The sequence below is a fragment of the Rhipicephalus microplus genome, chromosome 9 (assembly GCF_043290135.1).
Source record: "Rhipicephalus microplus isolate Deutch F79 chromosome 9, USDA_Rmic, whole genome shotgun sequence".
In the NCBI taxonomy this organism is placed as follows: domain Eukaryota; kingdom Metazoa; phylum Arthropoda; class Arachnida; order Ixodida; family Ixodidae; genus Rhipicephalus; species Rhipicephalus microplus.
Genome location: NC_134708.1, coordinates 21,830,968 through 21,853,382, shown reverse-complemented (window position 1 = coordinate 21,853,382; position 22,415 = coordinate 21,830,968). Strand labels below are relative to the sequence as shown.

At 43.3% G+C, this 22,415-nt stretch overlaps 1 protein-coding gene and 1 long non-coding RNA gene across 3 annotated transcripts in view; one reads left to right on the top strand and one right to left on the bottom strand.

Annotated features, from left to right (window-relative positions):
• Positions 1-22,415, top strand: part of LOC142771600 (uncharacterized) — a 56,299-nt gene that overhangs the window by 25,911 nt on the left and 7,973 nt on the right. The window lies entirely within an intron of this gene.
• On the bottom strand, positions 7,565-22,155 carry LOC142771598 (uncharacterized). 2 transcript variants are annotated; one of them, XM_075873296.1, is made up of 5 exons: positions 20,037-22,155; positions 19,174-19,331; positions 16,830-16,867; positions 14,460-14,548; positions 7,565-9,120 (listed from the first exon to the last, which is right to left on the bottom strand). In XM_075873296.1, the coding sequence occupies exons 1-5, from the start codon at positions 20,804-20,806 to the stop codon at positions 8,889-8,891; spliced, it is 1,287 nt and encodes a 428-aa protein (XP_075729411.1). In that variant the 5' UTR covers positions 20,807-22,155; the 3' UTR covers positions 7,565-8,888. The 2 variants fall into 2 exon arrangements, with proteins under 2 accessions (XP_075729411.1, XP_075729412.1); XM_075873297.1 differs by lacking the exon at positions 7,565-9,120 and having other exon boundaries at positions 14,270-14,548.

The window sequence follows — 22,415 nt, the reverse complement described above, 5'->3', positions numbered from 1 at the left end:
TTTTCGTTGACAAAGTGGCTGGAACACTGTTCTGATTACAGCTTGGGTGTCCAAGATCACAGCGCACGGATCGCGCTGTGATCTTGGACACCCAAGCTGATAACGTGCGTGATCTGCATTTTTTTTGCTAGATTTATTTTGTTGATACTGGCCACCTTAAAGTGAGCTTGTTTGAGGGCACTGCTTTCTTTTGCTTGTGGAAGTGCAGTCACGTGTTATTTTTCAATTTCGCGAGATTTATATATCAGCTTGAAAAAATGAGTACACAATTAGTAGGTTGTTGTTGAAAATAGCACAGACAGATGTTGTTTCAACACGCTCACGTCTGCCCCATCGACATTTAGATAAATAGGAGAGTACTTCTTAGTTGCAAGCATATTTATGACTAATTGTCAGTAACAAAAAAACTATTAGTGATTACTACACTATACTGGGAACAATGATAAGTCTGGTCTACGTAACGCCATTATTACTATTTTTTAAATCTTGCTGTGTGATAATAGGGACACCCTGAATTCATGATACATGCTAAATTTAAAATTTTCATATGGTGTTAAAATTCCTCCTCCCAATCCAGCCAGGCTATGAAACGTGGTTGAATGGAAGGAGAAACTTTATTTGTGGTCCTGAGAAACAGTGTGCAGTGGGCTTCTCTCATTTCGTACACTGAAATTTTTTTCAGGGGGGAAGTGCCACCCCTTGGTTATGCCAAGTACTGGTATGAAACAAGAGTGTGCGTGAGAATTCCGAAAAAAGGTGAAGGGTTGCCCCCCCCCCGCGGACCTAGCAGTCGCCCATTTTGTAAGCATCAACGCTTATAGAACTTGTTTTAGAGACATTATTTATAAACATTACGTTGCATGCTAGTTTGTTAGGCAGAATGTTAGTCAGCGCTCGTCCTGTAAGGTTTTTTGCTTTTGCTACGTTCCTTTTGGGCTGCTTTTTTCTGTTTTCGACATAATTAACGTTGATTTTTGGGTGAGATCGTTAAGTCAGTGGAGGTTTAGTAGTTATAAACATAAAACAAGATTTTTCGTTTACATATATGATTCCTTGTCCCTCAGTGTTCAGTAGTAGCTAGGTTGATTGCATGTAAGTTCAGCGCAGGTTGCCCTGGCGTAACGGGGGGTGGGGTGAACTGCCCACGAAATTTTTTGTTTTGCTTGTGTTCTGGGGTACGGACACAACTACTTGGTCGTACCACAAACGAACACGTCTACATTTATTAAATGTTTTTACATCACGGCGAGATTACCAGCCGAATTATATACATAGACAGACAGACAGACATCTTTACTGAGGTCCTGAACGAATCCAACCCCTTTTTATAGGGGCAGGATCGCTTGCCACTCCCACGTAGGGACGGGAAGGCCTAGCCTCACTGCTGCGTTGTGGGATTTCCGGACAGCCTTGAGTAGTCGTACGTAGGATGATCGGGCTCTTGAGCATGAAACGAAAGTCACTTTTGGAGAACTCTTGAGGTGTTCTCTCTAAAGAGGCACGCCTCCACAGCATGTGGCTAAAATCACTGTGATCGTAGCAGTACGGACAAAACCCTGAAATGTCGGAGCAATGACGGTAAGTGAAGAGGCTGGAATATGCTCTCGTCTGAAGTCTGCCTACACTGTGTAAGAAAAACAATTTACATATAGACGCTCCACCCCACGGCGCATCCAGAAAATGTTCGCCACTTTCGGTATCTCACCTATTTGTGCATATTATATGCATCCCCTTTGTAACAGGACAGAGTAGGCAGAAAAAACGCTGACTTCTAATAAACTTCATTTTGCAAGGTGGCAAAATCTGTGTTGAAAAAGACTACTAAAAACAGGAAAAAAAAAGATGAGTCTAATTATTATATCAGCATCAAAGCACGTGTGAAGGGTCCTCAATCTTCCTGTTTTTATCTTCCTTTTCGACACATATGTTTTGCCACTTTGTGAAATAAAGTTCGTTGGAAGTCAGCGCTCTTTCTGTCTGCTCTGTCCTTTTTTCTATCTTTGTGCACTGAAAAAACTCTCTAGTATGACCACACAAAATAGTGACATGTTTGCCACAAGACTCTACAGATTAAACAAAAAAATTTTTCTATATGCTGGCCAACAGTGCTTCTACTTTAATCTATCTTACTACAGCAAAAAAAAAAATGTCAATTCACAGCCTAGTTCTCTGCCTTTTACGGCAGAATGTCCTTATTTTCCCATTAATTATTTTTGTCATTTCTATTGTAGGCATGTTTGGATTTCTATTGTTGTCCCTAAAACCCAAGGCTCATACCGAAACGTGCGCCTCGTTGGATATCTCCACATTCAATCAGAACTCGCTCTGCCGTTTCTTTCTCTCACAACATGTGCATCGTTGGGCTTCTTTAATGAATCTTGTTTTATAATCAGTTGTCCTAAAGCAATCCAGCGGGCCAGGGCCGTCGTCAAGGACCTCAAAAGATGTTCCTCGAGCGATGTGTCCCTGGGGACAAATAAAGTTTATTCAACTTAACTAAGGCAATCCAATTTTACTTCTAACAGTAAAGTGCATCCCTGTGAATTATCATAAAATGCCTCCCTCCATAGTTCGTTATTGCCCTTTCAGCCGATTTTTTCTCCATCGCTGCCATACAGTAAGTCCTCTCTGCCTCCGACTTTTCGCTTGACACTTTTCGTTGCCATATCACTCACAATGACAGCTGTATGTTTACTTGTGAGCATCCTAAACGTTCTTTTTCTCCACAGTGGGCCAACGCTCTTCCTATACAAGTAGCAGAACACTTTCTTGGCCAGTCTGCTCTCATCTTTCTTCGCTTCCCTTCGAACCCTATTTCGCTCCTAGCTGCCTTCGCATATAGCACTTTACAGCCTTATTTGTCATCTTCCCGTGAGAGCCCAATGCGAGGCGTTCCAGTCCTTTGACATACATCTATTCCTTATTGCACCTCTGACCTCATGAACACCACCAAGTATCCAAAAGCAAGCCCCAGAATCATTATACCTTTCCGCTGGCCAGGGCCTGTCCATAGCATTTTTAAAGGGCCCCTCATTAGGTTCGATGATTTTGAGCTGATGAGCGCAATGCACACATGGGGCGTTCACGATCACATCTGCCAAAATTTGCAACACTACGTGCCATGGGAATGGGTCAAATTTCAAGATGACCGCTGCTTAGCCTTCCTTTTGCTGGCACGCACCCAGAGAATGAGGGCATGATGTAGACGTAGGAATTGTCGTACGTAGACGGTAGTGATGCGATGTCGGTCCTCCACGTAGATGACCGTGCTCCGACATCGCCAGCAGTAGCATTTGAGAGGGCAAAAATTATTTCACACAACTTGTGTAGTGTGTATAATTTGTTGCTTGAATACCTGAATAAAACTTGAAATAAATAATGATACACAAAAAGGAAATGTGCACGTCTTTTTCATTTTTTCCCCGTGGATTGCGATGAGATGTGGGGCCAATATGCCTGCGTTTTGCATGTTATAATGTCCCCGCGCTTAACACATCGAGCAGATGCTAGCCCTGGAAGCGAAATCAATGGTCCTGCACGTTTGAACACTCAATACGCTCATATATTCAACTGGGCCTAAGCTAGTGTTTCCGAACGAGCCTACATCAAGGCTCCAATCCCACAGAAACAGACGGTAGACCACGAAATAACGTTGGTCAACAAAACAACGCCGCTCGCGTGCTCGCCAACCTCGTGCATAGGTGACCGTTTTCTCAGATGCCGGAGAGGATAGGGAAGAGGTTTGGCTTGCGAAGGCTGCACAAGGCGGGCGGCAAGGGTTTCGAGTTCGCTTCCACAGATGGTGGTTTCGCGCCGCTTCAAATTGCTGGTTTTCTCAGCTCGTAATGAACTGATTGAAAAAATTTCTGTGGTATAATAATCTTCTAACACAAAACAATTGCCAGCATCTACAATTTGTTACGGGGCTTGGTGAGGGCTGTATGTATTTTTTATACCTTAAGTCACGCGGCAAATTTTGAAAGCAAAATACTATAGAGGCCTTCATTTGTGTGGCCTTCAAATGGAAATATAAGGCACACCTCGTGTCGTACATAAGTGTGTCATTGCTTCACCAGAAAGTAAAATAGATGATCCAAGCACACAACAGTTTTTTCTCTTTGCAAGTTTTGAATGCCGAATGCTTCGTGCTATTCACTTTGCTGTGGACACTTGTCTTCTTCAGGGGAACTGGTGCTGTAGTCTCATTAATGTAGAATATCAGAAGTCTCCTTGACTGCCATGTGCAAAAAAAGGAGGAACTTGGGTCGACATCACTTAAATCTCGATATAACAAACCCCCAATATAACGAAATATTGGTTATAACCAAGCAAACAAAGAATAGCCTTGCAATATACAGTGTGTTAGGAATACACCTTTATAACAAATTTTCGAATATAACAAACTTATTTTCGTGTAAGATGTAACTTCGTTATAATGAAGTTTACACCATGAACGAGAAAGAAACGCGAAAAAATTGAAGGGGCCCAGAATTCCATTTGTTAAAGTCGGTGAAAATGTGTGCACGTACCCAACCTGTGACCAGTTGTATTTTGCCATTTTTGATTCTCTAGAATTCAATCCTAATTGAAAAATTTCCCCAATGCATTCCTTGGTTCTTCTTGTTTGTTGGCTTTATTTATTTTGTTGTTTGCGTATTCACACAACCTTACATATAGTTACACTTACACGGGATACAAGTCATCGTGACAGTGGCTTTGCATGTAATGATAACATGCATTCACAACTGCTACCAATTCAAGCTATCTTCAAGACATTTTCAAGCTAAATGCATTCAGCTTTTTAGCAAATATTTGCCCTGGGCATATTTGTCCCCTGTAGCACACGATCGCAATACAATAGTTAGTGTAACGAAACACCAAAGAAACTTCATTTTGTCGAAATTTAAATCTTTATAATCTAATAACTCCACTGCAGCTACATAGCAATCTTCACATGCATCCAGGCTGATGTTCATTTTAATTGGCTGTAGGCGGACAAGGTATGTTGTCATTGGAACACACGTATGTACAGTCGTGCTCGATTAGTTTCAACACACTGTATGTACTGCAAATTGTGCCACCAACGCAAAGTGACAGCTAGTCAGAGAAAAAAAAAATTCTAAGCTCTCTAATTAGCGATACTTTCTGAACCAATTAAACATTTCCTAGTGTCAGTGTTCAGGCTTGGAATCACTTCAACCATAGCCAGCGCGTCTGAGCTAGTATTTAATGCAACACACTGTACATAGACGCACTGAGTGAGGCACTCTGTACTAGACGACTGTAGATAGACACACACACACACAGACAGTCCAACCACAGTATACTTAATAAGCAAACATGCTTTTATTTGCTGCACGCAGTACGAAACTTTATGAAACATGTTCTCACTATTAAAAGACTCAGTCCAAACTTGATATGGCCCCTCATCTCTTATTCAGCCACACCTGAAAAGAGACAAGAAAGATGCGAGGGAAGATTAACATTGCAGGCAGCGTTAATCGTCAGATTATTCATGGTCCTTGACATTCGACATAAACACTGCACTGCAAGGCTAAAAAAATTGCGATCCGTAGACAGAGCTGTCACAAACACGGGAGCCAAATGTTTTAGGCGGTAGTCTTGGGTCATTGCATCATAAATGTCTTAGCCGTTTCGGCAACCATCTCAAAAAAACTTACCGCAGTGAAAACCGTGAATTGCCACATTATTTCCAAGATAAAATGTTTTATCACCACGTGGGAGCTTTCCAAATTTCATAGGATTTTTTCCCCATTGCCAACAGTGGGGAATTTCAGTGGGAAAATTGGAAAGTAGCTATCATACACAGCACCTGTTCAGTGTGCGATTGTGTTGACCATGGTTGTGTGACAATGCTCATGTTGTTCGTTGCATTGTTCATCCTTGTCTCTTGTATTTACGCCGCTACTTGAAGGATCAAGCACCTACCAGTACCTCCTATTCACCCGTTTGTTTATCTGCAGTGCCTGAATCTGCTGAGGAGGCCGTTAAGAAATTCATTGAAAAATGGGCATTGCAGCATACGTTTCGCGATTCCTGGTGTAACTCAATTTGCACCATGTCCTTCAGTCTATCCCCCACGGCAGCGGAAAAATAATCTTTTTTGTTTGGGATTTGACCAGATCCTCTGAAAACAACCGTTATTACAGAGTTTTCTCAGCCAGAAGACAAGAGAGTAGTGCACAGATCCTTGGAACTGTGTGCCTATTAATTTTACTTTACTTTACTTTACTATTGGAAGAAAGAAATCATTAGCATATTAGGAATGAGATGTCTTGTACATCACATGCAGTCAGCACATAGTGTGTCCCATGTAGAGCATAAAACCTTCGCGATTTGAACTCATGTTGAAACTTGGCTCAAGGTTTCTTTCTCGAAGCACTCAAACACATGCCGCCAACTTTCACAGTTTTGCATTGAAAAGAAGTTAAAATGGAGCGCTGAATTTCTTGGCAATCACTTACCCCAAATTATTGCAAAGTATCGGTGCCACTGTGAAGGTCTGAGCAGTGCACAAACTGTCTCAGCTGTCACACACTGAGCTCTTCAAATAGAAGTAACCAGAATCACACAACACAAAGCACATGTTGCCAGTAATTCCTTACTTCATATCCGTAAGTTTGTTAACTATGAGTTCTCTTCACTTTTTAAGTCGTCTTGATCGGGAAAATATCAACAAAAAAGTGTTGATCAATGTCTTGTTACACCAAAATTATGTCAAATGATCGTCATCACTGTAAGAGCAACAAAATGAGATGCTTCAAGTAAGGTACACACAAACCTGCAAGGCAGTCACACTATTCAAAATGCAAACAACTGCGCTGTAAAAAATCTGGCATATCCAAACAAGCCCGAAGTTTAGGGGAAGATGGAGGCTTCAAGGGATGCAAAATCCTTGAATAGTGGTTGCCGCTGGAAACCAACGTTTCGACAAGTGGCCTTCTCCCCAAAGCCTCAACTCAAGAGCGATACGAAAGTCTTAACAGTTGCTGGCCTGAGCACCGACACAAAAAATTTGCACATTGTTTTTTCTGTTGCGATAAGTAGCTAACGACCCACTTGTGGTGGCTGGAAAGCCACTTTGCTTGAGAGCACGGAGATTAATTATTCAGAGGTAGCTTTATACGGCCCAGTTGCAGTTTCGATTTCACAGTGTGTGCTGAGCAAGGCGGGACCCAAAGTAGTTTTCACGTAAACACAGCTGGCTTCGTGAGCGTGAAAAACTGCGTGCATGCGACCATCCCATTGACTGCTCGCTTCAACGAAGGCTTCCGCGAAGTTGCTCGCTTCAGCGAAGTTTCTTTTCAGATTCTGCTAGTTTCGCAAAAATCTGATGACTCCAGAAAACGCTGGTTCCAACATAGAGATGTACTTTTGCTAATTCGTGCTTCAATGCATTACATTCTGGTACTGCGGCAAAGCTGCCTTAAGGGTTCTGCTACAATGCGTTGTTTATTGACTCATGAAAGCGCTGGTTCGAACTTACGTGGCGGGGGGGGGGGGGGGGGGAGGCTTCAATTAACGTTGTTTCAGACCAAAAAGTATGAAAAAATCGCACCAAAATTTCCAGCATCCGAGATTTCAGTTGTTTTTTATACAGTGACGTCGACAGGGCATAGCAACTCTGAATTCGAAGGCAGCATGACATTTCCTGCCAAATCAGTTCGGTCTCCACAGAAGTTGAAGAGGGGAGAGGTGGAGAAAATAGTCGTTTTTTTTCTTTCACGTGTAAAAGGCAGTGACAACACATTGGTTTTATGTAAATGAATAATTTGGCCTCATCCTTGATAAAATAACCAAGGTACAATATTCCCTCTAGTACCTCACCAACGTAGCCAAAAGAAACGCTTCCATGTTCCTATCCAATAAGAATGTGCTTGGAGATTCTCGGCAACTTTTTTCTGTGATTTCACTTCAAAGAGTTAGAAAATCACCAAACAAATATTCAACGACTATTCGAAAAGTATTTCCTTGAATTCGAGCTCAAACTTTAATATTGAAGTTTTCTTTGCACCCAAAACTTTTCTATGCACACAGCTCAACTTTTTATTGATAAAGTGAAGAGACTGTTAAATTTATGCTGATTTTATAAATTACTGACTGTTATTTTTCTTTCTCAAAAGAAAACAAATATTCAATAGCTGCTTTAAGAAATTCTGGAGGCCCGTGTGCTCACACTTGGGTGCACGTTAAAGAACCCCAGGTGGTCAAAATTTGCAGAGCCCTCCACTACAGCGTCTCTCATAATCATATGGTGGTTTGTGGACGTTACACCCCGCATATCAATCAATCAATCAAGCTTTAAGAAGGTGACCATGTTGAGGAGTAAAGTTATCAAATTATCAAAACTGGGTGAAGGTATACAAGCTTCAAACTTAATAGATTACTCCATAGGTTGCAAAAAGTACTATGGGTTGAGACCTTTAATGAGGACATGTCCCCGAGGTAAGCAGAAATTTGGCCTTAATGTATATGAACTGTAGACACCCACCACCGTGGTAGTCTAGGGGTCATGGCTCTTCGAATTCTGACCTGAAGGTCGTGGGATCGAACCCCGCCCGCAGCAGCCGTATTTTCGGTGGAGGTGAAAATGCCTGAGGTCCATGCAACTCAGATTTAGGTGCGTATCAAGGAACCCCAGTTGGTGGTAATCTCCAAGGCCCTCTACAACGGCATCTGTCATAATCACATCGTGATTTCGGGACGTTAAAACCCCAACAAATATCGTTGATAAACTACAGATGTGCGAATTCCCAAGGTGGACACAACATGGCTGATTTTGTCACTTGAAAACCCGCTGCGCAGGCTCTGCCTACTATGCGCATTTGGGGGAGGCAACCCTTCACCTCCAAGTTTTTACATTTTCTCTATAGGTATATGCGCAAGGACAGACATACGCGTGAACATAAACAAAGAAGGGTTGAAGAGCTCCGCAAGACATTTCTGGCTACATGCCTGACTATGCCCCTCAGTAGTTTATACTTACAGTGCGAATATGCTGTCTCTCTCCCTCTTTCTGGCCTTCCAGACATGCGGGAACAAGTTGCTGGCACCCTAGACGAGGTGTTGGCAAAACCAGCACCAAGGGGGCCTCGAGTGCTGAAAGAGATAAATATAAAAGAATTCGGCATATCCCACATACCTTGGGAATCGACATTATGCAAAGTGTGCAGAGAGAAGGTAACTGTGTTGCCATTAATAAAAAGTTAAGGAATGATGCTAAATACATGTACGAATGCTGTACGCACAGCCACAATGTTGAACAGTCGCACATATTTTACATTATGCCGACAGCAACACGAGTGTTAGCGAAATCAAAAGTGGCAAGCCGATCTGTAGCGCTTACACTCGTGAAGATGGTAGTCTTGCACACAGTCTTGCTACATAAATCAACCTCAGCGGATGGCAGCTAACTACAAGCGACGTTTAATGGACGTGGCAGCTGTATATGGCAGTAGTACATATGTAAAGTCTAAAAATAGAACACCCAACGTTGTAACCACAACTGACAAGAGACAGACAACTGACAAAAGTCAGATGCTAAAAGCGACCGCAGCACACAAACAAATGTTTTGCATTTAATAACAAAACGAAGTGCTGTCCCGCTGCCATGACCATGTCCCACTGCAAGCCATTTTCTTTTTTTTTTCTTTTTACAGTGAAGCTACATGGCTATGATTCCGTGTATATTTTTTGTCCACAAACAAACAAACAAAAAAAACGACTGTGCCACAGGAATTGCGCAAACTCCACTGCTTAACCACTAAAAATGAAGAAGGAAACCCACCGTGCAGCAAATACCAGTTATGACTGTGCACAAAACGCCAAGGGCATGCAACAAGCCCGGCAAGAGACGACGCCCATTGGGAAACGGAGAACAGTACAAAGACATGAAAACACAACCACGCTGGTCAAGTGGGAAACTGGGAAACATCAGGGGGAGCATGAGCTACATTCGGAGGGGGGGGGGGGGGGAGTTGCTAACTAGACATTATGGGTGTAGTTTCAGGGAATGCGATCAACTACGCCTCAAAATTCTGTGTCAAGTCTGCGCGGTGTGCTGAACAGCTTCGCTGGTCATCCCCCTTAGAGTGCCAAAGACGACAGGCTTTCTTGGGATTCTGCGAAAATGTTGCTCCTGTCTGTCTTTCTGTCAATCGTACAGTCGCACAGTTCAGTCACCCAGCGAAAGTTTAGGCACCTTCTTATCGCCTAGCCAGCTTGATCAACTTGCTGTGTTCATGGCCTCCAAGATAGCAGGCGCTTGGCGTTCACCGCGGCTGACATCAGAGCGCATGGGATTCCAGTGTGCGCATGTTCTTTCTTTTTTTCTATCGCGTATGAGCAATAATCACCACCAGAATCTTCTGGCTGAACTGAAGAAAACTATTTTTTGGCGGACACCACGGCAGACCACAAAGCAAATGGAATTTCAGCGCGCGCGTTTTTTTTTTTTTCCCTCATGTACGAGCGAGAATCGCCGCAAGAATCGTCTGGCTGAACTGAAGGAAAGTATTTTTTTTTTTGTTACTGCATTTATTTTGGTTTCATTTACGAGGAAAAGCATGGCAACTGCAACATTTGCCTGACAGGTAATTGTAAGAAGTTATCGATTTGTCTGTGGTAATATTACTTTTTTTTTCTTTATGCTCCGTTTTGGCTCGCTGCTAAACACCTCGTTTTGAGAAATATAGAGGCATTCTAGCATTCCTCCTTTCTGAAAACTTCTCTAGGGGAAACTGGGCTAATTATCGTCTTTGATTTTATTGCTCTCTAATCCTGCCTCATAATTTTACTGTTATATCGCGCACGGACATTTCTGAGCTGGTCAATCGAAGTGCAGTTACGCTCTAGGTAAGTGAGTGTCCTGTTCATGTCATTGAAGTAAAGTACGTGAGAAGTAATTTTGCCGGAATATTGTAGAAGGCTTCAATTAGCCGACCTACATTCACTCCCCACGTTTTAACAGTGAAGGCGCCCGAGTTGTGATCGTCTCTTTTTCGTCATCTGAACTTTGATTATGTTTTGGTTGCACAATAGCAATATCAGTACTCTCGACTGCATCCAAATCCACGGGTAGAACATGTAGCATAACGGCGTCTCTATAATGAAAACTAAGTATTCGCCGAAATAGACAACAAGCAAAGCATTTTGATGTTCGTTCTTACATTGTCCAACGTATCCGATGAACACCCCAAAATTCACAGGGCGCATGGGTGACCATAAGTGACTAAAGCGTGCCTGTAACCAGCCCGTAGTCATCGCAGAACCAGTGACATTCAGTCTAGACATAGTCTAGACGCATGGCAACTGGCTGCACCCTCCTCTCTGTATCCTGCTTCTGCGGCTCGACAAGAAGATTCTTTAAATGCAGTTATAATGATAAGCAGTGCTGGCTCCATGAAAATTAATAACAAGCAACCCTTTTAATCGAGTGTAACCCGCAAGAATAGAGCGTGGCACTCTTCTGACTTCACTTGTTGATTGCGCTGTAATTTTTTTTTCTTTGCAAGTGTTCTCTCCACAATACAGCCTGCAAACTTCAAAGTGCACTAAGTTTCCAGCACATCTGGATCTCTTGCAGAGGTATCGCAATTATAAGCGCTCTAATATGGGCGGCGCATGTCTGGAGCAAAGCAAGTCGATTTGAGAATATATACCTGAAGCATTGACTTCACCTCTAGTACACCTTCGCTCGACATTTCCAAATGAACACAAAGTTATATGAAAGTGCAAAACCATTTTTTTTTCTCGCCACATAGAAGCTTTGCCAACAGCGCAGCAGCCTTTTCGACCGAAAGAAAGAGCGCCGTGCGAAAAAAAGAGCAGACCATGCCCACCTCTAGAAACACGCACTCTCTGCATGATTGGGACGCCGGAGAGAAACCTGCCGCACACCTGCAATCTCTGAGGCCATGCTGTGTTCATACTTGTGAACATAGTCAATCAAAAAGTATTACGGATATTTTAGGCAGACATCAACATTTAAGTATTATGTAGTGTTTCTTGAATTCTAAAACGCATGAATACGTAATTCTAAAAACCACAGTGGTTATTATGTGAAGCTATGAACGAAAAAGCAAGTGTTTTCTATGGTTCACTGAGACGACATGGTGCTGTTACCTGCCAATGGCTGGGCGTTCCAGAAACGCTTCTGTTTCTTGAAATTACTGCCACGTGGCATCTATATCTCACACAGTCTAAAGCCCTTAAAAAAACTAAAGTAGTCTCAACTGCGTTCCTTTGCCTCCTTTCTCAGCAGCTGCATCAGCACCCCTACAGCATCCAGCAGGAAATTACGAACACGAGCATACCCCCTCCCGGCACACAGGGAAGGGTGAGCCATTGTCTTCGTAAAAGCGGAAGAAAGCGCCCAACCGAGAACAGACAAAATGGCACTTGCGCTACCAAGGCTATCATGCACGAGGGATAGGAGGAGCCTGCACTCTGACACGAATGGCGCTACTTTTGTTATTTCTAGGGACCTTTAACGCAGCCCCTACTCGCCGATTTTCTCGAGCAGAACGTCAAATAAATGTAAGTGTGCGTGTGTATTTTTAATGTAAATTCTCTGATTTTTTTTCTGTGCCACTGTGGCCTTAACCCCCCATATTCAGAAACGCTCCTTGACTTGAACTTAACTTGCTACCGCCTTGAGACAGAAGGTTTGAAATGTGTTTGTGCTGCCCTGGCACAGCCTAAAGATGGGGCGCGTTTGCAACCCATTTTTACTGCATTAAATTCGGTCGCGAGAAAGTAGAGCTAGGCTGTGTTCCAATACTCGTTGTAGACAGCCGAGTAGACGGCTAAATTGACGGCAGCCATCTTACGTCTTATTTCGATGCTCGCGTAGCAGTCAAAATAGAGAGCTCCGAGAAGACGGCATCGTAGACAAATAGGATGCAGGCTACTTTGCAGTCCAAACAAGCTGGCGGCTCGGAAAATGGCTCATGTGAATTGGATCTCGCCGGATTGGTCGTCTGCACATAGGCAGACGCTTCTCCAGACAATCAATGTGAGTAACGTTTAATTTTTCTTAGATTTCAACACAAATAGGCCAAAAAGTACAACAGTAACTTTTGTTTATGTTCGCTTTCTCTTCTCGATGCGAGGCGGTCTCTTGTCACGTAAAAGCCGTCCAGACGTGTTCCATTTCTCCGAGAGCACGGGCTTGGTGCCCCCCTCTAAGCTGTTCGCGTAGACTGTCTACGATGCTGAGAATTGGAACATAGCCCTAGATGCATTGATCTGCCTTATATTTCTTGTTAACCCAGGCAGCCAATGCCTGTAGTACTATGGGGATGAGTGAGTGGGAGCGTCTGCTTTACTGCAGGGTAATGAATGCCTATAAGCGTTATTATTGCATGATGTAATCAAGGTGTGCACCCCATTCCTCAATATAACGAACCCAAATATAACAAATTGTTGATTATAACAAAGTAAGGGACGAATAGCTTTGCCATATAGACGCAGGGCTAAGAATAGGCATTCATTCCGAATTTTTTAGTATAATGAAGTATTTTCGTCGCAGATGTGACAAGTTATAATGAGGTGTGAATGTAAAATTTATGTCATGAATGCAGTGTTAAGAATATTTACAATAAATTTTCAGATATGAGTATTTTCGTAGCAAACATTGTTATAATGAAGTTTAAATGTAAAAGCTCAAATCGGCAAAAATAGAGGCAGCTTCGTGCTACTGGTGCCAGATGCCAAAGATGGGCCGAGGTGGCCATCCTGCCTTCTTTCTCCATTTTTGTTTTTATTTTTCATTTTCTTTTTTTCTGTTTAGCCTCCATTTTAATGTCTGTGTTTCAGCATTTAATACTGTCTAAATCCATTTTCCATTCTCAATTTTTTTTTCCTTCAATTTATACTACTTTTAATCTCTCTCTCTGTGCTTTTTTTCATTGCCAATCAGTTATTGCGTCCCACAACAGACCAGTAGCTGTAAATTCACGCTAACAACTACACTTCTTACCTTGCCCCGCCGCGGTGGTCTAGTGGCTAAGGTACTCGGCTGCTGACCCGCAGGGCGCGGGTTCGAATCCCGGCTGCGGCGGCTGCATTTCCGATGGAGGCGGAAATGTTGTAGGCCCGTGTGCTCAGATTTGGGTGCACGTTAAAGAACCCCAGGTGGTCTAAATTTCCGGAGCCCTCCACTACGGCGTCTCTCATAATCATAGAGTGGTTTTGGGACGTTAAACCCCACATATCAATCAATCACTTCTTACCTATAAGCTGAGCACATGTGGCATTGTGCTTGCAATATTTAACGGGCACGACAAAGGTACCTTAACTTGAGATACAAATTTCAATATAATGAGGTTCATTTGTAAAAGTGTTTGGCAATAAAAAAGGAAAATAACTATGCCTCAGCACTCTTTGCAATCAAACTGAGACTGACTTTTTTTTTTTTTAACCCTACTGATACTCACAGTGATGCGGCAGTATCGGCCAAAGCTGAACATGGAGTGTGCCGTAGGGCAGCAAGGCCAACACCATTAGGCAACTGACCGATGGTTATCTGCATTGAGCAAAGTTTTTGCTAAGTTAGACACCAAACAACAGTCCCAGAAACAACTCCACAGGCTCTTGAAGCCATAATATTCTTTACACCAATAAAGACTGGCAACTACTAATTAAGAAAAGTCCAAAGCTGGCAACTACTAATTAAGACTGAGGTCCGAATTTTTCAGCTGATGGTTAAATATTCGAGCACCTTGAACATTCGAACAATCACTGCAGTGTTTAAATTTGCTTCAACGAAATTGAAATCCTTCAAAATTTAACAATGATCAAACAGACTACACTTCACTGCACAAAAACTTCTTTCACTGCAAGGCATACCTGCGGTGCAATGAAACCACCAGTCCAGTGGGAAATTCTCGCTGTTATGAAGCCGCACTTCGAAATTAAATCATATGTATCACTTTCAGCAAAGTTTTTACCAACAAAAATATCGCTTTTAGCTCGATTAAATATTTTCTTAGCTTAAAAAGCTTCTTACAGGAGCTCGTGTGTGTCAAGTAAACTTTGAAACATAATGTATTTTGCTGCTTGTAACTTGCACCCTACTGCGCCTCAAATGCTACTTCTATTATGTTGCTTCCACTATTCTATGAAGCAGAAAAGTCGCATTCACACCAGCCTCGTTCCAATTCTTAAAAGTATGGAGAAAATCAGTTGGGTTATGCCAAAAACGTAACTTTTTTTATACCACGCTGTATTCAAACTATTTTATTCAAAATCTTTCCGCACACTCTCCATTCACTTCGAAACTCAAATTGACTATTTACCCATCTCTACATCTGATCTTAGATTATGAAAGGAAAGATAACTGATAGGAATGCTCATCATCATCAAGAACACAAGTTTACCAAGTAGATGCATTCAAGTACCTCTGCTAATGCCTTATGCAATTCCTCATACACGATGCCTCTCACCCCCTCACGGATGGCCGCTGAAAGCCACTGCATCATTTCGTCCTAAAAAAAAAGTGGGAGGGCGGGGGGGGGGGGAAGAGCAGTGTTTAACACACACAAAAATAGAGTCCAGGCTTGTCCTGTGCATGCAGCACAGTCGCTGTGAAAGCTGGAGCAATGGCATTGCTAGAGCCCTTTCTAAAATCTCCCAGGACGACTGCTACAACTACAGTTGGAAGGTACCCCACCATGACATAAATTATATCTCTGGGAAGGAGAGAAATACCCCACAGGAAGGTACCCGCTACACATCAATGACCCCAACTATGATATCCTAGCTCTTGGCTGTTTGGAAGATATGGCGGACAGGCTAGACCTCCCCATCTCAACGAGGCTACTAGCAGAGAGCTGGATATATAGACAGCTCAGATTGTTTCCACAGAGCCAAATAAATGTATTTTCTCTTTTTCTCTCTCTCATTGTGTGCAATAGCAGTTATGGTCACTGATACTGGTCGCACTGAACAATTATACCACCAAAATATTTCATTAAACCGTCGCTAGTCCCAGCATTTGTGCTCGTCAAAACTTTTCTTGTGCACGTGTCCATGGAGGCTGATTTCGTCGAATTTCCAAGCTACATAACAATATGCCCAACACCAGACACTTCCACCAAAAAACGGCTGTTGCTGTGAGCTTGTAGCAGAAGAAATATCAAGGGCGCAACCCACATTGACAGAAAAATGGAATGCGAAAGGATAGGGCGCCAATTTGTAACTAACTTGATTTTAAAAAAAGTTCTTTTTTCTATGCATGCAGACATGTGCCCAGTTACAGTGGTGTAGACTTTCGGTACTCCGCCTTTTACGTGGTTTTCAAGAAAAAAAAAAGCCAGTTGATGTTTAGCGCTTCCCGTGTGCACTGTTTTCTCTTCGCAGCTAGTTCTCTCTTTTCTTCCTGTTTGTGCTAAAAAAATATGATGTCTGGGATACAACACCAACTAGCCCACGAGGAAGTTTTATTGAACTAGTTTTCTATTCTAGGTCGACCCCCAACTTTGGATTTCAAATGAACATAAAATGGCTCAACCTACAATTGCATAAATACTCTACATTCCACATTTTACTGTAAACGGATGGTCATATTTTAGTGAGAATTACTTCATACTATTTCGAAGCATGTTATACTTCATAAATTACACTTCTGAGCATGTTATACTTCCTGCAATCATGCGAAAAATACTGATGAACCTACATAGGGTTAATGTGAATGAAATGCATAGAGTGCTTATAGGCCTGACTCGTACATAAAATTACTTTTCAGTTTAATTTAATGGCTGTGCTGTAAGATTCCAGCATGTAAAAAGTCAAGACCAGCAACTCACTTTCTTGAGTTCACAGCTTTCCACATCGCCACCACCGCCTGGAAACAGAAAAAAAGAGGAGGAAAGTTAATTTCAAATTTTTCTGTCTCTCGCTTCCTATAACCAGAATGTTACAAATTAACTCTAAATTATTTAAAACTATGTAGAGAAGGGGTCGTCAAACTTTTGAGGCAGAGAGCCGAGTTACTTGAAGCCAATACGGCGGAGGGCCGCATGACTAATTAGGAGAGGGTGTGCACAAAATTCGGTAAATTCACAATAACATAAAAAAGTGGGAACAGAAATCTAGTCCAGGGTTCGATGGAACACCTTCTGGCGAGAAACATGCATTTCTTGCAAACAATTTAATGCTCACCAAAGTTACAAAGAAAAAAAATTATGACATTTCGAGAGCCCTGACAGGTCTCTTGTTCACATGCAATGCATATAAAGGCGTGGCCCAACTTCTTTCGTCTGTATGCAAGAAGAGGTCCGGAGGGGTCTTGATGAAGAAGAGGAGAAGGAGGAATAAACTTTATTGTAAGAAACCAGCAGGTTTAGGTGGCCGGGCCTAAACCTCCCATGAGGGGACGTCAAGGGCTTGCCTTGACGCCGCCTCACGGGCGTGCTGGGTCGCCCAGGTTTGGTCGTCAAGAGCGGGGCTCTGCAGAGCCTCATGGAGCTTCGACGAAAGGGTCGTGGTGTTAGCGTGTCTGCACCGTGTTTGTACTGTCTGTACTGTGTCTGTGTTGGTAAATTGACAAAAATGTAAAGACTGGGAACAGAAATCTAATCCAGGGTTCAATGGAACACCGCCTAACGAGGGACGTGCATTTCTTGCAGACAACTGAATACTCATAATAGTAAACAATTGAAACGTCATAATTTTTTTGCAACCTTGGCAGGCATTCGTTTATTTGTAAGAAAAAAAGAATAGAGATTATGTTATCATGTGTATCTTTAGTCATATGTCACCAGTTTACAATACACAAACAAAGGTTACACGCAAAAAAAAATGCCAGAAGGCGCAGCACAGTCGCAGCAAAAGCTAAAACAGCAATCTTTCAGAGCCTTTCCTAAACACTCTTTAGGTAACTGCTACAAGCACACTTGCTGGGCACCCACTACGCCATGCATAATCACAACTTGTGGGTAGTAGGGAGGTATTCACTATGCTATCCTTTGTCATTCTTCCGATGAACATTATCGGATGAACACTTGCAAGGAATTTCGTGTCAATTGTTCGTGCAGTGGCTGGCGACGAGGAATTTCGCCTGATGTGGGTATGCTTGGCAGTTAACAAGTGATCAAAAACAAGCTTTCCTAATGAGTTGGAGCAGTGGACGACCCACTCGTTGCGTTATTCGCATTGTGCGATGCCTGGTTGTTCCTTTAGTGTCCTAAAACGCTTTATTACTCGTAATACCGCGATTCCTTTACCGAGATCAAGCCTGCCTGGAGCAAGTTTGCAAACAAGTCCCAAGCACCAGCGTGGCTCAGCGGTAAAATACTGGGCTGGCACGCTGCAAACCAGAGTTCAAGCCCTACTGTGTCGTTGGTGTTCTTTGTTCTTCAGAGTTGTTTTTTTTTTTTATTTTGTGCGATAGTGGTTACGGACACCGGTGGCGGCGGCAAACTACGGTGTTGCGCGTTACCTGTGTTGTGATCTCTTAACAGCTTTCGTTGTAAAAACCCATTTGAAGTCAAAAATACTATGTCGCCCTTCATATAGGGAGTGTCAAGAGAAGGGCAGGGTAGGCGACGTCATGCCAGAGGCGGCATGATACTACCACAAGCCGCATACCTCTGATCTAGAGAGATGCACTGATGGAGCTACCGCACTCATTTCTTCGGTAGAATGGTAAGACATATTATAGCCACTTTGTGCAGCCACTAGTAGGAAATGTAGATGCAAGAACATCCATCGACATCATACAACAAAAGGATGAAAAACCCTGGAAACATGAGGCGCTGCTGTAACCAATGTTACGAGTGGAATGGAATGGAATGAAAAAACTTGCTCCAGGCAGGCTTGATCTTGGTAAAGGAATCGCGGTAATACGAGTAATAAAGCGTTTAGGACACTAAAGGAACAACCAGGCATCGCACAATGCGAATAGCGTAACGAGTGGGTCGTCCAATGCTCCAACCCATTAGGAAAGCTTGTTCTTGATCACCTGTTACGAGTGGCCTTTTTTTTTTTAAGGCAGCAACATAATTAGACATGACAATTTATTGAAAGATTGGTTTCAGATCCTGTGTTCAAGAGTATTAATCTCTTAAAACCTCAATGTTCTGCCGAGCCTCACTGGACAACATGGGCAATTTCACCACTTGGAACATCTGAAGTTTATGACTCACTCACCAAGTGTACCATTAGAGTATTCTTCGTGGGGTGGGGATGTTTCGATTCGCCTGCTTCCGGGAATGTTGGAACATGCTGCTGGTCGCCCAGCTGAGGAATTGGATGAACCATAACTGATGGAGCCTTGAAACTCGAACATCCTAGAGGCAGCCGCAATGCTGCAGATAAAGTACACAGACTGTTAGTACCTATGAATGGCCTAGAAAAAAAAAATCCTCAAACACGAGGCTGTCACCGCATCATATATTTCGATCAACATTCTTGCGCTCTTCACAGCAACAGTTCCCGCCTTGTAGACCACATGTCAGAATGTTGGCTTCGGCGACGCCCTGTGTTCGAGGATTTTCGATATATTCAAGGCTTTCATCTTCCCCAAAATAGTGCATAAATAAGAGAGAGAGAAACAACTTTATTTCAGTGAAAAAAAAAAGTTCACAGAGGAATGGCGATCAGGCCGTGCCTTGCCGCCACCAAAGAACCATTGTTTATCTCAACCCAGAAGATGCTTCATAGCTTTATCGCTGTGTACTTAATATTTCGCAACGCTCAGTACAAACCAGAACCGTCATCTACCAAAAACAAAAAAAATGCCTTCTACAACCTCTTCATCAATATGTGGCAAGTGTAAAATAAAGACAGCAACAACTCTATTCTGACTATAGACTAAGCACTTTTTGCAACGTGCTTATAAATTATGTTGGTACAACAAAGTTATGTGCGATGCGACTTTCACTCTAATGAAATATAATTCTCAAAGCAGACCTAGAGCACGTGGAAAAACCAGGTGGTCAGCACACTTAGAGCTTAGTTTAAGTTTAACCTCCAAGTCCTGGCAACTGTTTCTCAACTTAACAGGTGCTTACCATGGCTTGGCAACGTCGACAAGAGCAGGATGTACCATGTTGTCCATGATGGTAAAGCCTAGTTCTTCAGAAAGTGAGCCGTGGGCATGTTCGACAACGGCGCAGGGTTGCAAGCCCAATGACGCAACATCAGAGTGGACGATGCCGGCATTGTCCAAAGAGGGGTACGCTGTCGTAAGGTGGCCGCATGGTTCCCGCACCTGTCTGACAGCAGTGTGCTGCCCCGTTGTCTGAACGCGGCTTTCGCAGCAGCTTCCAGTGTACACGCCGTCGTATGCAGAGGCGGAACGACATCTCTGGCAAGCGTAAAGTCGGCGTCTGAGCGACACAAGACTGTTGCCATTTGCGGACTCCCTGTTTCTCACATATTCAAGGACGGAAGAAAATATGTCTTCATTGCGTGTTACGTGCGGCCTGGCAAAGCATTCACCAGTCCACACTAAAGTTGCCAGCCAGAAAAGGTGCTCGGCTACAACTGCATCGACAAGGACGTCCGTCTGCTCCTCAAGAGCGGATTGCCTCAACAACTCGCAGGAATGCTCTATTTTTTTGCCATGGCAGTAAACGACATCAACTGGTACCAATACAATGGTGCCATCTTTGTGACACTTCACGTGTCCCATTGTTTCAGATTCAGCATGAAGGGTACCTGTGTAGCTCGACAGCTTTCTATGCGTAAAGAATGCCACGCTGACACACTGATCAAGGCTGCATGTGCATTTCTTCCTGGCATTAGTGAAAGGCATCTTTTTTTGTTTATCTCTTTTCATTGCAGCTGCAGTCGTGCTAGGTGCACTACAGACATTACTGGAGGCACTGTGTTAGTCTGTGTTGGCCATGGATACCTGGCACTTCTCTTGCTTGCTCAAAGAAAAGTGATGCTGCGCACTGATGTACAACTTGTTGCCAGCATCAGATGCCTCTGATGACGTTGCAGTGAGTTTCAGCGAGGTTTCAAGATTTTGGCTCCTCAATAGCGGTCTGGGAACTTCTCCGTAATTTTCGTGAACTACACTGTGCATGTTGCACAAAATTCTGGTCACTGAGGTCGCCTCCCACTTCTCTTTCTTTCTCGGATCATGGTTTCACTGCACGTTGAGGCATACCTGGTTACCAACGCGAAATACTTGACACATAGTCTCCGTGGGTCTTACCAACATCTCTGAAACGCTGCTCCTCGAAAAGAAGGCCCTCTATGCACCTTCGCTAGCTGCCAAAAATAATTATACCACTGTTGCGATCAAGTGAGTGAATGATGCCATTCTGGTCTGACAGCTGCTCATTGTTTGCATGAGGCACCGTTGAGGTGGAAGCTGCATTGCATGCAGGCTGACTGTCACCGTTGTTATGTTTCACATGTCTAGAGCATCGGAAGCAGTATGGTTTGGCACCACCATGGTGGGGCGCGAATTGTGCACAGGCTGTGGGGCAGCTTCAAGAAGTCTTACACGCACAGTGTCGAAAGTGGCTGTGCTGCGTGTCCCATTCTCTGCTTTCTCTACTATGTCCATGACAACGATGTCCCCTACCATCAGGCCAAGCCTGTTTGGCCCATCCAATCTTCCATTTTCTACATAGACTTTGTGCACAAAAACGACTGCTTTTCTGGGAAGTTGCACTTTGGCAAATCCATAGCTGGTCATCACCTGGGTCATGTGGCCCTTGACATTGTAGAAACAGGTAGTGGTATCTAGCTTCTTGAAGGCAGACCGTAGGTGCTTTTCTATCATTCCTGTAGATTTTTCACACTATTTTAAGCGAATGTGGACCTTGTCGTGAGCATCCACGAAAAGAACCGAGGGAGACTGCCGAACAACTGTCTCTACAATTTCTCTCGTTGTCGGGAATGGTCCACTAACACATGCTGGAAGGTTGACGAGCATCTCCACCAGTGTTGCAATAGGCACACCACCACTGCAGACTGCTGCTTTGATGTGTGCCAGTGAAGTCTGCAGGGTCTCATGGTCAAAGTCCATGTTCAGTGAAGCCAAATGCGCCCTGCATCAGTAGAGAAGTATTTGCATTAGTAAAAAAAAATATTTACATTTAGTACAGCTCTGTATAGTGACAACCACAGCAAATTGTTTGTTTTTCAGCATTGACAAATGCGAAATGTGCACCTTGCGACCAATTAATGACTCGAGTCCAGTGTGCAAAATGGGAAGGGAAGATGCAACGTACTGGCAAGTCTTGGTACTGCATGCATAGCGTCCGGAACAGTGTTGCATATATAAAATCACTCGCATTGTGTGCATGAGCAGGCATCATACGAACATTGTCTATGCAAAACAAAGCCTTTTTATGTACGCAATGTGTCATTACAGACGCTAGATGTGCAGTAATAAAACTTGCTGTTAGAGAGTTCTAGTGCCGAGGCCC

Excerpts from the sequence above, each read along its gene's own strand:
- LOC142771598 (XM_075873296.1), bottom strand. The coding sequence starts at position 20,806 with ATGAAAAGAGATAAACAAAAAAAGATGCCTTTCACTAATGCCAGGAAG. Across the intron at positions 19,332-20,036 it reads GTCGACGTTGCCAAGCCATG|CATTGCGGCTGCCTCTAGGA; the intron begins GTAAGCACCTGT and ends CTTTATCTGCAG. Across the intron at positions 14,549-16,829 it reads AAAGCTGTGAACTCAAGAAA|ATAACCATCGGTCAGTTGCC; the intron begins GTGAGTTGCTGG and ends TGCTCAATGCAG.